Below are 15,210 nucleotides of genomic sequence, written 5' to 3' on the forward strand. Positions count from 1 at the left end.
TCCACGTATTTTGAAAGGCGCCCTCTATAGTTAAAATGTGAAGTTGCGTAAGAAAGATGTTTACATTGTGATCATTTGGAAACGAGAAATTTGGCATTTTATTAGACAAAATATAAGAATATGCTTCAAGAGAATTACGTGTAACGAGTGTAAATTTACAGTGAACTGTTATCCGTAAGTAGGAAGGTGAAGGCTCACGTAAATAGTTTGTTGTAGGCAATGATTTGGAAGTGATGTTTGCGCTCACCCAATCCCTGACGCTGACAATGCCCGGCGTAAATACAATGATACCATGTAGAATTTGTCGTCTTATCTGTTACACAGTTCTGATCATGAACTCTGAATCTTGATCTCTACAGAAACTGATTATCTCCAACATAAGCCGGTGCAGAATGGCAGCTATTATTCTACATGTAGTTTCCTTAGCTAACAGACCATGCAGACGAAGTAATTTTATTTTAAAATCGTCTAAGGTGCCATTGAAACAGGTCACGTTTGCAACCATTGCATCTGGAACACATATCGAACACCTGTCCACACAGCCTCAGATATTCAAGCCAGATGACGACAGTGTGGTTAAAGAAACATCATGTGTTCCAGAAAGTTCTCCAGTTGATGAAGCTGCTCTAGAGAAACTACAAGATTTTGTATCTGCTTCCAAGAGATTATTCGTGCTGACTGGAGCTGGAATATCGACAGAGTCGGGAATACCTGATTACAGGTCCGAGGGTGTGGGGCTGTATGCCCGGAGTGACAGCCGACCAATCCAGTACCAGGATTTCCTCAAGAGTGCCTCCAAGAGGAGGCGATACTGGGCCCGAAATTTTGTTGGCTGGCCCAAGTTCAGCTCTGTCCTTCCCAACGCTGCCCACTGGGCCTTGGCAGAGTGGGAGCGGGCCGGCAAGGTGCACTGGCTAGTCACGCAGAATGTGGACGCACTGCACACCAAGGCCCAGAGTCGGAGGGTGATCGAGTTGCACGGGTGCTCAGCGTGGATTGTGTGTCTGTCGTGCGGACAGAAAACTACCAGAGACAAGCTGCAGAAACGCATGAAGGAGATGAACCCGCAATTTAGTGTAGAATCTCAGGTAAAAGAGGAAAGCATACAAAGATATCGTTTTTTTGACCACATTCTCTGTCTCCATATCTCCTAAATGGCTGGCTATGATTGGCTACTCTGCATGACCAACTGATTGGCCCTCTGATTGGTTGATCCGTTATAAAATCTCCAACTTTACTTACCTTTTTGAAACAGTTTTCACAAATGTGAATTAGAAAGAAAAATCACTTGGCTGATGGTGGAACCATTGGCAAATTAGATCAAATGATTACACTAAGATCAAATCATCACGGAGATTTAACATGCATTACTAGGGCCTACAGAACACTGGTACCTTGGAACACCAGTGCCTACAGAATACTGTCACCTAGGGCCTATGGTACACTGGTGCCTTGGGCCTACAGAATAGTGTTGCCTTGGGCCTACAGAATACTGTCACCTAGGGCCTATGGTACACTGGTGCCTTGGGCCTACAGAATAGTGTTGCCTTGGGCCTACAGAATACTGTCACCTAGGGCCCATGGTACACTGGTGCCCTGGGCCTACAGAATAGTGGTGCCTAGGGCCTTCAGAACACTGGTGCTTAGAGCCTACATACATGTAACACTGGTCCCTTGGGCCTACAAAAGACTGGTATCTAGGGCCTACTGAACACTGATGCCTAGGGCCTATGGTTACTGGTACACTGGTGCCTAGGGCATATGAAACAATGGTGCCTAGGGCCTTAGAACACTGGTGCTTGGGGCCTATGGAACACTGATGCCTTGGGCCTATTTAACAATGGTGCCAAGAGCCTATGAAGCAAAGATGCTTTGGGCCTATATTTGGTTGTTTGATCATAGCCACGACTCATCAAAATTGATAAGCAGGGAAAGCTTAAAGATTAAGCCCAAATCATTTCTTACTCTTTTCACGTACCCATCTTATTGGCAGGTGATCGCTCCTGACGGTGATGTCGTTCTCTCAGATGAGGCGGTAGCCGGATTTACTGTTCCCTCTTGCAGCTCCTGCCATGGTATCTTGAAACCAGACCTCGTCTTCTTTGGAGACAACGTGCCGCGAGACATCAGGGAATCGGCCTTTGCCCGGTTGCTTGAGGCTGACGCTGTTCTGGTGGCAGGGTCATCTCTCGAGGTTGGTGCCGACAGTGTTAGACAGAAATCTATCAGACTAAACCGACTGACACTTATTTTTCTGACATCTTAACCATGCACTCCTTTTATTTTACTTGCTGTTCGCCGCAGGTCTATTCCGGATTCCGTTTTGCACTGGCTGCAAAAGAGCAAAAGAAACCTCTAGGAATAGTGAACATTGGACCGACGAGAGCTGACCAGCTGGCCAAACTTAAGATTGATGGACGGCTGAGCAGCATCTTGCCACGCATTCAGGTCGCATGACTCTGCTTTCGAATCAATGCCTCAGGAATCTTGCACCATCAAATGTGTCTTTCAGGAACTTGATACTTACTTTTTTCCCTTGGCTTGAAGAAAAGGATAAAAGTGCCAACTACCTCAGGACACCTGAAAGCCACTGGTGTCGTGTCCCAACGCTCAGGTGTGTTCATCGCAGATTTGTGGTCAAGTCCAATTAATTAGGATAGCTTGTGACCTTGACTGGAGATTGAATGGTTTGTCATTGATGAGAGGACAGGCGATAAACCATTGAGGACATGTTACTTGTTGGGTCTTACAAGGACTTGTAATGGACTTACCTGTGAGGACGTCACTGCAGCTTTTATCCTTTGTATGCAGAGGCACTGTGCATTGATTGGTTCCAGACGGTAGAATTACATACAGAAAGTGCTTAGTCATGGTCCGTTTTGAGTCTGTCATTTATCAAGGTCAGATGAGCTGTCGTGTACAAAGTGTCATCCACTTTGTGTGGCCACACAACACAAATGGTCAGAACATGTCCGATGTTCAATCATACTTTCATCTTCCTGGATTTATCCACATTGTATGTAAAATGGTCGAGCACTACTGATTGGAAAACCAAATTGTGTGGGCGACACACCCTTCCATATACACGTACATTGTCTTCCGAGCCCAAGTCCAATACCTGTATTCATCAATCCACTAATCCCAGTACACCTTGAAACCACCCTGCCTGCTTCTCCTCGTAATGATAGGCTGGTACGCTTATCAGCTCCCTGGAAACAATAGGGGGGGGGAAGTCGACGGCAGGGGAGATGACTTTACACAAGAATAACATTTTTAAACCACATTTTCTGATTTCCGTTTTAATGTATTTATTTCACACTTGTTAGCTCCAACACAATATGGGTCACATTCTAGTTTGCCTTTCTTTTTACTTTAAAACATCCAAAGCAACTGCTAAAATAAAACTACACTGCCAATATACGAGGAATTAAACCGGCATTTCTTGTTCATTTTTCCATTGCACTGAAACAACAGGACACAAAAATGTATATACGTCTCTGAATGTAAGCACATAAAACGGATACAATTTAGGATAGTTGGAGAGCAATCAAGTTGACTAGTCGACTCTCTGTCTGAGAATCATTCTACAAAGAAATCCGAAGCCAGGAGTTACAGGGCTGACTTACCTAGATACGTGTATCAGGGAAATAGATAGGTGCAATCGCGGGAACACACTTTTGGTTGGTAGTGCTGGCATGCCGTTTGCGTGATCAATCAACTGCAGCAGGAAATTTTGGACTGAACTTCCTTCGTGAAAAACTTCCAGAGCCACGTCTGGGAAAGAAAGAAGTATTCAACAGGACTGCAGGACAAATTGATAAGCAGATCAATGTGTCTGATCTACCGCCCTGCACTGTCAGGGTTGATAGCACTGTGCAGCTACAGCACTATCAACCAATCACAAAGATCCAACCGTTGCACCTAACATACGTATATCCATGTACACTGCAAGGAAATGTACTTCACAACATTTGAAGGATTCGTGTTCTACAGTCACGTCTTGGCAGTTTAGATCTCTCTCACCAGGGCTGAATGGCCGGTTTCCATTTCAAAAAAAAATGCAGGTGTTACTTGCATTTCACATCACACAACCCTGGCAAAGAAATTTAGCCAAGTTTAAGGTCTTCAGATTTTGGGGAATCCGGGGCACCAGTATTTGCCGTGACATCACAAGTTAGCATTTGCATTTCAATTATGAGTACCAACTGGCCTGTAGGCTAAAATAATTCCGCTGCTTGGCCATTCTGCTAGTCCTCTGTACATTTCACCACAAGTATACCACATCCACAGAGTTATTTACAACTTAGTCAATTTCTTGAGAAATGAAGTTTCCACAGGGGCAGGTGTACTTTCTTAACAAACCCAACAGACAACCGTAGTTTCTTTTATCTTAACTCGATAGCAATTTTATACATCTTTCAGGTTATATAAAAAGTCTTGCACAAGAATCAAGGTTGTTGATGGCTGTTTTTACCATGCAGATTTTGTGATGACCTTGTATTTATACTTTATTTCATTCCAGTATTCCTCCTGTTACTCCTTGTGTGACTGCAGACTTGAGTAAATCGGGGATATGGTTACAGTTACTCTTTGACGCTTATAATCATCAATTAAGTTTGAAAATGCATGTAATTTAAAAGCAGTTACACTGTTTTATGTCTCATTTTGAGCAGTAACAACATTTCAGAAGTTAGGAAATGTTTCAGAGATATAACTTCTGAAGACACGAAAGAGCTTAATATTTCCCTAGAAAGAAATTGCTAATAAAAATAAATATATTCATTTACAATGTTGAGTTCAAACTCTCAATTTCATACACAGTGAAATACTGTGCTAAAATAACAGGCTTAGGAGTGGGAATATACACTTTTAGTCTGGGTTAAAAAATGTATAGGGTCATTGTCTTTATTGTATGATACAATATATTCTGTCAAGAAAAGTGGAACATCTTACCCAGTTGTACTGAGCACAGAGAAAGAAAAATCACCACTAATTCTGAAAAAAAATTGAACTCAAAATTTGTGGAGGTATTTAAAACACAGCTCCTAAGGTGAGCACTGGAGATCCGTAAGTCTGGCCTTCGCATTAAAATATTACAAAACGGATGAACTGCAAAACAAGTGGGACTTTCCAAGAAGTCATCAAAACGAACAAAAAGTTAGTCACCAAGCATTACGCTGCTAACATGCAGACTGAACTTTCTACGAGAACCACCACTTTTCTACGACCATCACACACACGCACACACAGTGGGCAAAGATGCCCATTACTGTTCCTTTAGAGTTTAATGAACAAAATTACACCCCTTCCCCAACGACAAAGTTTAAATACACCAGTTTGGGGCTGAATAGTTTAAATAACCACTCAGGAACAATTGTATAAACTAACATAACCTGGAATACATTATATGATAATTTAAAGTGCATGCATCCATACTAAATCCAAGGAGTGAGAACATGTCTGATCACATTTAAATCATTCCAAATTTCAAGATAAAATTCCTTCTGGAGATGTGAAAATGTCCTCAGTAAGACATGAGGCCTCAGGTTGAGGCTGTAGAAAAGGAATTACAGCAAGTTTTTGATCTCATTTTTTGATCAAGGATTCGGTGAACAAGACCAAGATGGCAGCAGCATAAAAATATTGTCTTTTGTTTATATAGCCCTGGTTATTGATGGAGAAAGGGGCAGTTACATGTACAACCATTTCTTCCAGAAATAATAGAGCCAATCAAGAGTTTCATTGGGCCATACCATAAAACACCATAGTGTCCTTAAGGGAAAAACCCGACTATATTTCACACACCGTCTTACAATAAACACAATTTTCACAACTTGTTCTGGTGACTATTGCTGTTTTAAAAAAAAGCCAGTCGAGCTGATATTTGACCACTCTGCTTTTGCAGTTATTAAAATTTGTTTCCTTTTTTTTTTCAGGTGTAATACATTCATTCAGTAAATTCCATCAATTCTTGAATATACACCAGAACAGCTGGCTGCCTATGTACAGGGAAAATAGGTTACATTTTTGTGTAATACTACATGTACTTGAGTATCCATACAATGGAGATAAGCAGGAACAGAAATATGGTACCATGAAGACATTTAATTTAACGGGTATTTGGGATTAATTCAAGGTGAAAGGGTGCTTCTTTTTTTTCTTTTTTTGGACAAGGTGGGGCCCTCAAATGTACATGTAGTGGGACCTTCGGACCATGAAGATTCGCCCTTTTGAAGGTAAGAACAAAGCAATTGCTTGAAGCTCTATGCATCGAGCTGTTGAAATTCAATAATGTTTCGTAAGTGGGGGGAAATACTGACGAGGACTACTGAGTTCCGTTTGTTTTAGGGCTCTGGTAAGCTCCATCCGTCAGGCTTCAACGTAGTGGTAAGTGGGTTGGCACTAAAGTAATTTGATCGGTAAAATGCCATTTCCACGGTTCTGATTGATTTTTTCATTGTGTTATGTAGCGCACAACCTAAGTCTCTGACTTTTGTAAGCTGCTACAGCTTCTCCACTGCAGCATCCCAGTGCCAGAAATCAAGGCCGCAGCTGTAAAGCAGCCCGTTTTCCCTCATGCCAAGTTTTAACAGAAGTCCGCAGGGATCCAGTACTTAATATCTGGCAAGTCTATTCCAATCCGTTCACAGTCCAGCACAAGTCTGGTCTCTCTGCGCATTCAAATGAACCTCATCCGAGGCACTTTTTTACGGCTGTTCACCCTTTGTTCGTTATGGAGGGGATTGCAATTTCTGTAACTCAGGGATGTGATTTGAGGATTGTAAAAATACCTGAAACTGCGAGTGCGAAGTGACCCATTACGGTGTGGGGTCCGGAGCCCGCATTCTAAGCCTCTCTGGGGCATGTTTTAAGCAAAAAGATTTGAAATTACTGCCCTTTATGAAGTTAATTTTGTATTGAATTATAGCAACTGTGGACAAATCAAACATTACTATTTCTTATTTTATTTTGTTCAAGGATCTCAGTCCACTCTTAAGAAAAACTGTGAACTTTTCAAAGTTGTTTTTGCACATAAAAGTTTCACAGAAACAAAACAGGGCTTAAAATAACTACGACTCCACAGAGTACTTTTCCTGCGATTTGCTGCTTTGACAAAACACTGGCTTCACTGCACTTTCAGGCCGTCCACCATGGCATGCTCTCCTGACCGATTCCATTTACATTTATGGGTGACGTGTTTATCTAGCTCTCTTACTGACAAGTCTCCTTTTGAGAGAATTTTCCTGTTGAACTTGGAGAGCGTCATGTTGGCTCTGACGTACTGTAAATGTACACGTACGCATATGTACAACTGTACATCTGCGCATGGTACGATACCAGGAATGTAAACGCACACATAAGCGAGGCCGCACAAATATATGTTAGTCTGATCCTCAAACAATTGAATTACGTTACCGATACCGCATTCAATGTCTGCAGGAACTAGGCTACATAGAGTGGTACATGTACCGAGCCCAGAATGCAACGTGGATGTACGCACACGGCTTGGGACCCCTATTAAAGAACCCAAAGTGTTTGGCTTGAGCGAATTCAAAAACGCGGTGCCAGAAGGATTGGCAGGGACTGGACTACAGATTATAGTGTTTTACTTCAAGAACTTGGAGGGTCATCTCTAGAGGACAGACGAAGGTACCCAAGGTTGGTTATGGCATATACAATTATGAATGGCCTTACCGATACTGGTAGAACTTGTATGTTTAATCCTGCCAATAGAATCTCCAGAAATGACCACACCTTGAAAGTACAGGTACCTTTGGCAGAAACCGACTATTTTAAGAATTCTTTTTATATCCATAATACAAATGATTGGAACACCATCCCTGACGATGTTGCTAACAGTACTTCCCTAAATATTTTTAAATCTTCATTTTTAAATTCCTTTTAGCTTAGATTCTCCTTTTTTACTGCATTATTTTTATTCTAAAATATATTTTCTATAATTCTCATTTAATTTTATGATCTACTTGTTTTTTTTTCCTTATAGTTACTTGGATTGCTGCTTATGGTTTTAATTATTCGTATATTTTAATGACTACGTATTTTTTTTTCCGTTTTTCACCATTTTACTTCATTTTTCTGTTTTGTTGCAATTTACTTTTAAATTTTTGTCAACTTTTAATGTGATTTTGCACTCTTTGTCTTTATCCACAGTTAATTTCTCATGTTCTCTATCCTGTTATGTAAATTTATATTAGTATTTTACGGGGTAGTGGCTTGAATATGGGTCTTAACGACCTTTCCACGACCCGTGACATTTATGTCAAAATGAATAAAATAAACAATGTGAACCGTACTACTCCTGCCGACGTTCGGACCAACACTGAGAATGTGTCTCTATGGGAGAAGCCTGCAGCCAACGAAGCATGCGTCTCTATGGGAGAAGCCTGCAGCCAACGAAGCATGCGTCTCTATGGGAGAAACCTGCAGCCAACGAAGCATGCGTCTCTATGGGAGAAGCCTGCAGCCAACGAAGCATGCGTCTCTATGGGAGAAGCCTGCAGCCAACGAAGCATGCGTCTCTATGGGAGAAGCCTGCAGCCAACGAAGCATGCGTCTCTATGGGAGAAGCCTGCAGCCAACGAAGCATGCGTGTCTATGGGAGAAGCCTGCAGCCAACGAAGCATGCGTCTCTATGGGAGAAGCCTGCAGCCAACGAAGCATGCGTCTCTATGGGAGAAGCCTGCAGCCAACGAAGCATGCGTCTCTATGGGAAAAGCCTGCAGCCAACGAAGCATGCGTCTCTATGGGAAAAGCCTGCAGCCAACGAAGCATGCGTCTCTATGGGAAAAGCCTGCAGCCAACGAAGCATGCGTCTCTATGGGAGAAGCCTGCAGCCAACGAAGCATGCGTGTGTTGCCATCGTTCTTATAAGTGTGTGTAGTCAAATCGTGTGCGTACGGTTTACACAGCAGTGTGCGTATGTACGGCGCAGCTGGGCTCGATACGAGCGCCAGGTCTCACATTTTACTCACATATAATGCCCGCGAGATACCAGTCTTGTAAAACCTCGTTCTCAGGTATGAGGACGTGTGAGAAATGCAAACGTACGTTGTACGTACAGTACATTGTATACAAGTACAGTGTACATTGTAAATATAACGCAGACGTACGAGGTAGTCCGACGTGTCTGATCCTCGAGAAGAAAGAATAAACAAGTACATGTAAGTCTATTCTTCGGTTCATTTTGGCATGCATGCGTGATATGAATATTTAATTAGCATATTGTAACCCCCCCCTGATTTTCTCAACGGTTTTGTGCGATTCACGAGGGTCGACTTTTGAGGCCCAAAATACCGGGACAAAAACGGAGAAATCACATCCCTGGACTGTTTTGACTTGTGATGGGCTCAGTTACAACTTGGGTGAGCATGTCTAAATTAGTTGGCTACAACTGTTCATAGCACGTTTATGAAAGCCACTGGTTAGTGGATACAGCTATTTGCCTCAGACGTGTATAATAATCCCTTGGTAATTTTGACACAGTGTAAGACCTTGGACCCATCTAAGAAAATGATCTGTAAAAGGAACACGAGAATAAAAAACCTGCTTCAGTTGCGAGATAAAAATATCAAAGTATTTAGCAATATGGAAATACCTCGAATGTATTCGTTGAATGTTTCTTCAAAAATTGTGCATTTTGTCAAGTTTTGGAATGTGATCCTTCGACTATTCGAAGATTGGAAACACTTTTAAATTTCTTGTGTTTTTGCTACCGATAAAAAAAAAATTAGCACATCCACCTAAAAATATATAACTATTCCATAAAGAGTTGTGCAACATGTAACATCAGACCGTTTGGGTTTTGTATTATATCAGGAAACACTTCACTCCGCTGTGAATGTATCTGATCTTACCAGACACTGATCCTTCCTTTTACACCCTGTCAGGTGGCAAAACTAAGTCCATTTTAGGATCCAACAGATTAACTGATCAGCCATGTGACACTGGCTGGCTCCTATCCCCTACAGGAACTGGGAAAATAAAAAGGCACCTCAACATTCACAAGACATGATCATTTCATGACAGGTCCCACCAACGATGAATACATGAACACCTCTTGGAGAAGTCGGGGATCCAATTTACCAGAAGTCAACCAAAACAGTTTTGTCCCCTCTTTAAATCTCGCCCGAGTACATCCATCTCACGCAGATTTTCTACTCTGCCCACTTGAAGTGCCTGTACTTGATGTAGTATTTTGGTAGGTTTGGGATTGTCCCAGCCAGACACTGTTATGTTTATTTATACATGGGTCTTTGATATGTCTAGATTTTGGTAAAGAGCAAGGACGTGTACTTTAACCAAAATCAGGACACACCAAGATTGTGTTGGATTCTGGGGGTTGCAAGGGAACTGTCTCAAAGAAAGTCCTGGGGATTAGGAGTGATCATCTGCAAGGACACCTTGTCTCCCACTCATGTGTCAACTCTTAGCCAGGTGCTATGATCAGGACGGCAGTCTTCATGAGATGAGAGCCTCTGTGATGACACCAATGAGGTACCCTCACAGTCAAAGACCAACCCTCATGACAAAGACACACCCTTTTATACAAGCAGTTTCAGACACCGCACCTCACTGTTTCCAGGCTGGACAGGGAACCTCACCACCACAACCTTGCCAAACAAATGGACACCTCTAAATGAAGACAGGACACCAGATTTTGGGAGGCCACAGGGTGCACAAACAAATGGGAGGGGGGAGGGGACCACCTAGGTCAAGGGGTCCAGATTTGAAAAGCGACTTTTGCTGGTGAACTTGGGTTTGTTCTTCAGCATTCCCACCATTTCGGACTGCCGCGGCATGGACTTGGCACCCTGCACTGATTTGGGCTTGATGGTGACAGGCATGGACTTGTGGGACACGGCGGGTGCAGTCCGTTTGGCGTTGTTCTCCTTCTGCTGCACCTGCGACGAGATTTCTAAACTGGAGGTGGGTGTGACCAGGTCACTGATGGCTGCATTGGTCTTGTTGGTGGTTTTTACCGAACGGGCCTTGCGAATTCGACAGGTGTTTTTACCGAGCCGTTTTGTCGATGAAGGAAAGGACTGGTGCCTATTGATGCTGATGGACTTCTTCGGGGTGCTGCTCTTGGCTTTGGGGGTGATGCTGTAGGGAGAGCCCAGAGGGGAGGAGCCTGACAGGTAGGCAGAGTCATCCGAGCCGGATCGCCGCCGGGCTTCCAAGCGCTTCCCCTCCCCCTGTCTGGGGCTGACGCTGCTCCCGATGGCCACGTTGCTGGTGGGTTGGGACCCTGCACGGCGACGAGTTGTCAGGTCACTTCCCCGTCTGGAACGATTGTCATTGTCTGTATTGGTTTCAGAGTCTGAGGGCTCAGCAGGGCTGGTGCCATGCGTACTGTCCCCACCGCCCAACTGGGGATCCGGGCTGCCGGACTGGGGATCTGGACTGCCTGACTGGGGATCCTGGCTGCCCGATTCAGAATCCATGCGGTCCTGATGTTCGTCTCCATCCCCTTTCTTCTCGTCTTCATCTCTGCCCTCCTCCTCCTTCTCATCAACTTGCTCCGGGTCAGCCGCCCCGTCCATCTCAACCTCTTCCTCCTCGTCCTTGATCTCTCGCTGGGTGGGGTTGAGGAACACCACCAGCACGGTGATGTTGTCATTGGATCCGCTGGTCTTGGCCTCCACCACGAGCCGGTGGGCCACTGAGTCCATGTCGCTGGCCCCGTTGATACTTTCCTGGATGATGCGGCAGACGACCTTGGGCTCCACCACGTCCCACAGCCCGTCACAGGCAATGATGATGCAGTCTTCGTTGCCCGTTAGGGGCATGGTGGTCATGTCGGCATCACTGCTTATGTAAGGCTTCTGGTCGGGATCACCTGTATACGCCAAAAACAGCATCAATTAATCAACTCCTTAGAAAATTAGTTTCAATGACATTAACAATCTTTTATGCCTTTCTGATCTCCAGTAGGAGCAGTACATTTCATCAATACCAAATTTGACAAGACCCTGTAACATGGGTCTTAAAGCTATCTTTTCAATAAGTTTTAAGTTCGCTCTAGAGAGAGCAAATTGAGCTCACTGCTTTGATGCATCACTCAGTTTGGCATCCTGATGAAAATGGACATTATGAGGGAGATCAATTTAAATTCCATCAAGGCAGACTCTTCTTGACACCTTAAATATCCAGCACGGCTATGACAAATTGTAACTCGATTCACTCTGGGTCATAAAATATAGCCAACTGTCCATAGCTTCTTCGAATGCAATGGGGCTCGGAAACTTTGACCAAAAATATCACAAACCTGCACTTCCACTGCACGGAAACTCTATGCCCAATTCCACGCTTGCTAAAAGCTACACACTGAGCCTGTACGTAGCCAGTAACGGCAACAGTTTTTATATAATGTTTTGCCCTAAGCTGATACAATGTCGGCTGGGCTCTTATGGCAGTGTCCAAGTCTTTCCTGTAGCTGACAGGGACATACATGTCTACAGGAAGTAGCCACAGCCACTAGAGTGGCTTCCACAGGTTTGCATGTGATTCCAAGCCACAGCCCCTAATTCAGAATGTAGCCTTTCATGCCAGAATCCTTCAAAATCACAAAAATATTGGATTTGGGTGGAGGGTCTGGTTGATACTGACCGATAGCCCTTGACACAGCCAGTGTTCCATTGACCCTCCAGACTCCAAAGAACAGGACGCAACCGCCCAGCTGCTCGATCCGGCTCCTTTCGTCCTGTGTTGAGATATTCAGAAAGGGGCAGAATTACCGCTTCAAATAGACTGCCGCAAGAATATCAGAAACGTCAAACCAGACCAATGAATCGCAAGCTACAGGTCTCTCTCAAATGACGTCACAGCCTGAAGACTGCAACGTTTGTTTGGACCTCAAATTTTTGTGCCGCGCGTTGGCTGTGTCATATTTCAGAGATATTTGGATCAACACGTGCACGTGTGTAGAACATCTGCCCGCTTTCTGCACGTGCGCCTTTTGGCATTGTTTACACAGCTGTAATTTTCCTGCAAAGACGGCATCCAATGAGAGAGACCTATTTTCTGGAAAAATGCACATTCTGCCAGTTTCATTGCCTGCAACTTCCAATGCTTTCCACAGACAACATGTTCCCTTTGATGTGTGAAATTTATTAGTGGGTGACGGGAATTGTCAAAATCAGAGTTACGAACTTCAGCCCAGCATGGAGAAATTCGATAAAAAAAATCACAATAACGAAACTTCTAGGCCCATATGGTTTTAAGTGAAATGGCCTCACTCAGTATTTATTGACTCTGTTGAGAATGAGAATAATTTTGACTGTGTGACTCTCAACGAAATCTGAAAACCTAATTCACTGACTTTACCAACATATAATAATTGCCAAGACATTTGTTACCATTTGGCAGAGAAAAGTTGTTTGGAATTTTGAACTGGAAGACTGCATTAGCCACTACTATGGACTCACAAGGATAGCCTGTAGATTTATCATTACTCCATGATCACATCCCCAAAGCAGCCCATCAAAAATAGCCCTTGCAGGACTTTCCATGACTTCCTAGGCCAACTTTTTCCAGGATGCTTCAGAAATCCCATAACCCTAAGAAGCCCTAAGAAAAAATTGTCAATTATTTCCTTGGTGCGTTGTGGGGAGGGGGTGACTCATGAGGGACTCCCCCATGATACCATGCATTTCCTTCCTTGTTGATCAATTTCTAAACCAGAACCACAGAGGTTATGGCTCACAGCCGGAAATCAACACAAAATATAAAGCCACATATTGCTCAGTCTGAAACAAGAACAGCAGAAAGTTGAGCATCGCTGCCTCCTCACGGAACAGCGAAAAAACTTCACATTATATTTGGAACTTGGTGCTCTATTAAGAACTCTACGTTTTGGGGGGTGGGGAGGGTGGCTAGGGACTCAAAATTCTCTTTAGAACTCTGAGTCTTTTGACTCCTGAGACCAAGTATCAAGATGGTGGTGGATATGGAACTTGTGGTCTTCTAAGAACTCGGCACACTTTTTCGAACTCAAAATGAATTATGTTTGGAACTGTTGAGTAATTCACATGACAAAAATCAATTCACCCCCCTTTCAAAAGTCACAAGACTAGACTGCTGGGTGCTGGCAAATCACATACAACAGTGACTCTGAAGGCTTTCCCAAGATTGAATCATATAACACACCAGGAAGTCCTCAGCTGTTCTAAGTTAGGAAGAGCAATAGTTCCCAATTAGAACTGTCATTTTCCCTCCAGAACATTCCAAATATCTTTAGGTTTGTGATCTCCAAAATGCTGACTGGATAGAACATCTACATCTAGAAATGATTAGGAAACGCATGTAATTAGATCTATACACACTGACGGTGGAAGCAGTGGGCCAAAGTCACCAATCGTCCCCCCCCTTTTGTGACTGTGAGGACCCCCTTTGGTAGGTCCTACAATGGAGCTGGGATTACTGGACCAGTCTATGAATGGCTGATGCCTGATGGTCTGCCCCCCTCTCCCACTTTACAATCTGTTTTACCACAGCAATCTATGCACCAAACTCATAAGTTAATGACACATGCTGGGCTACACGCGCACACTGGGGATCAAATAACATCTCTTGTGCCTAGCTACAGGTGCCAACGCGATCCAGTCAGTATACAGGGATTGGTGACCCTGCCTTACCGGTCGTTCTGGTTTGTGCGGCTCCATGAGCGTGACAGGCTGACCCTCTCTCATCAGATACACCTGGGAGTCCCCCAGCCACGATATGTGCAGCGTGTCCGATTCTATGATGACCGCCACACCTGTAGTGCCACTCCCTAAACCCTACAACAATGCGCATGGCAAAAAGGGTAGATGGTACATAAACAAACAGGAATGAAGAAATCGTCCTCGAAAGTCAATTCACACTTCAGGTGAATGCAAAAGGAAAGCAAATTTGACACCATAAAACAACCCTTGGAGCAAAGTTGGATTGCGTTGTTGAAACTTCTATGAATTCACAGCACAACTATCCTAACTTCACAAAATCGTGCCCGTGCTTGCCTTCGCTCCAAGTATGAGCTGGCCCTCATTCTCTTTTGAACTTCATAATGAAAACAAGATTTCTGTACCACTTTTCAAAAGTTCTATTCTGAAACAAACTTTAGAGCATTTCTTTTCCAAACTGGATCCATTTTCATCATTAAACAAATTTTGCTCAACAAATTTATGTACTAAGCAACCATTTGTACAG

The 15,210-nt window shown here is 43.6% G+C and overlaps 2 protein-coding genes across 2 annotated transcripts in view; one reads left to right on the top strand and one right to left on the bottom strand.

The window, feature by feature from the left end:
• Nucleotides 1-32: 32 nt before the first annotated feature.
• Nucleotides 33-3,432, top strand: LOC147798088 (NAD-dependent protein lipoamidase sirtuin-4, mitochondrial-like). Its single transcript, XM_087140936.1, has 4 exons — nucleotides 33-174; nucleotides 360-1,088; nucleotides 1,994-2,194; nucleotides 2,305-3,432. Exons 2-4 carry the CDS (start codon nucleotides 393-395, stop codon nucleotides 2,455-2,457), a joined length of 1,050 nt encoding a protein of 349 aa, XP_086997062.1. The 5' UTR covers nucleotides 33-174; nucleotides 360-392; the 3' UTR covers nucleotides 2,458-3,432.
• Nucleotides 3,284-15,210, bottom strand: part of LOC147798089 (protein phosphatase 1F-like) — a 28,948-nt gene continuing 17,021 nt past the window's right edge. Inside the window, exons 5-7 of the mRNA XM_087140933.1 lie at nucleotides 14,658-14,801; nucleotides 12,631-12,724; nucleotides 3,284-11,860 (exon numbers count right to left, since the gene is read on the bottom strand). Of these exons, the coding sequence (XP_086997059.1) occupies nucleotides 10,728-11,860; nucleotides 12,631-12,724; nucleotides 14,658-14,801 (1,371 nt within the window). The 3' untranslated portion in view covers nucleotides 3,284-10,727. The remainder of the gene's footprint in view (nucleotides 11,861-12,630; nucleotides 12,725-14,657; nucleotides 14,802-15,210) is intronic.

The sequence above is a fragment of the Acanthaster planci genome, linkage group LG09, assembly GCF_054643075.1.
Source record: "Acanthaster planci isolate LZ-2023a linkage group LG09, COTS_SCS, whole genome shotgun sequence".
NCBI classification, from domain to species: Eukaryota; Metazoa; Echinodermata; class Asteroidea; order Valvatida; family Acanthasteridae; genus Acanthaster; species Acanthaster planci.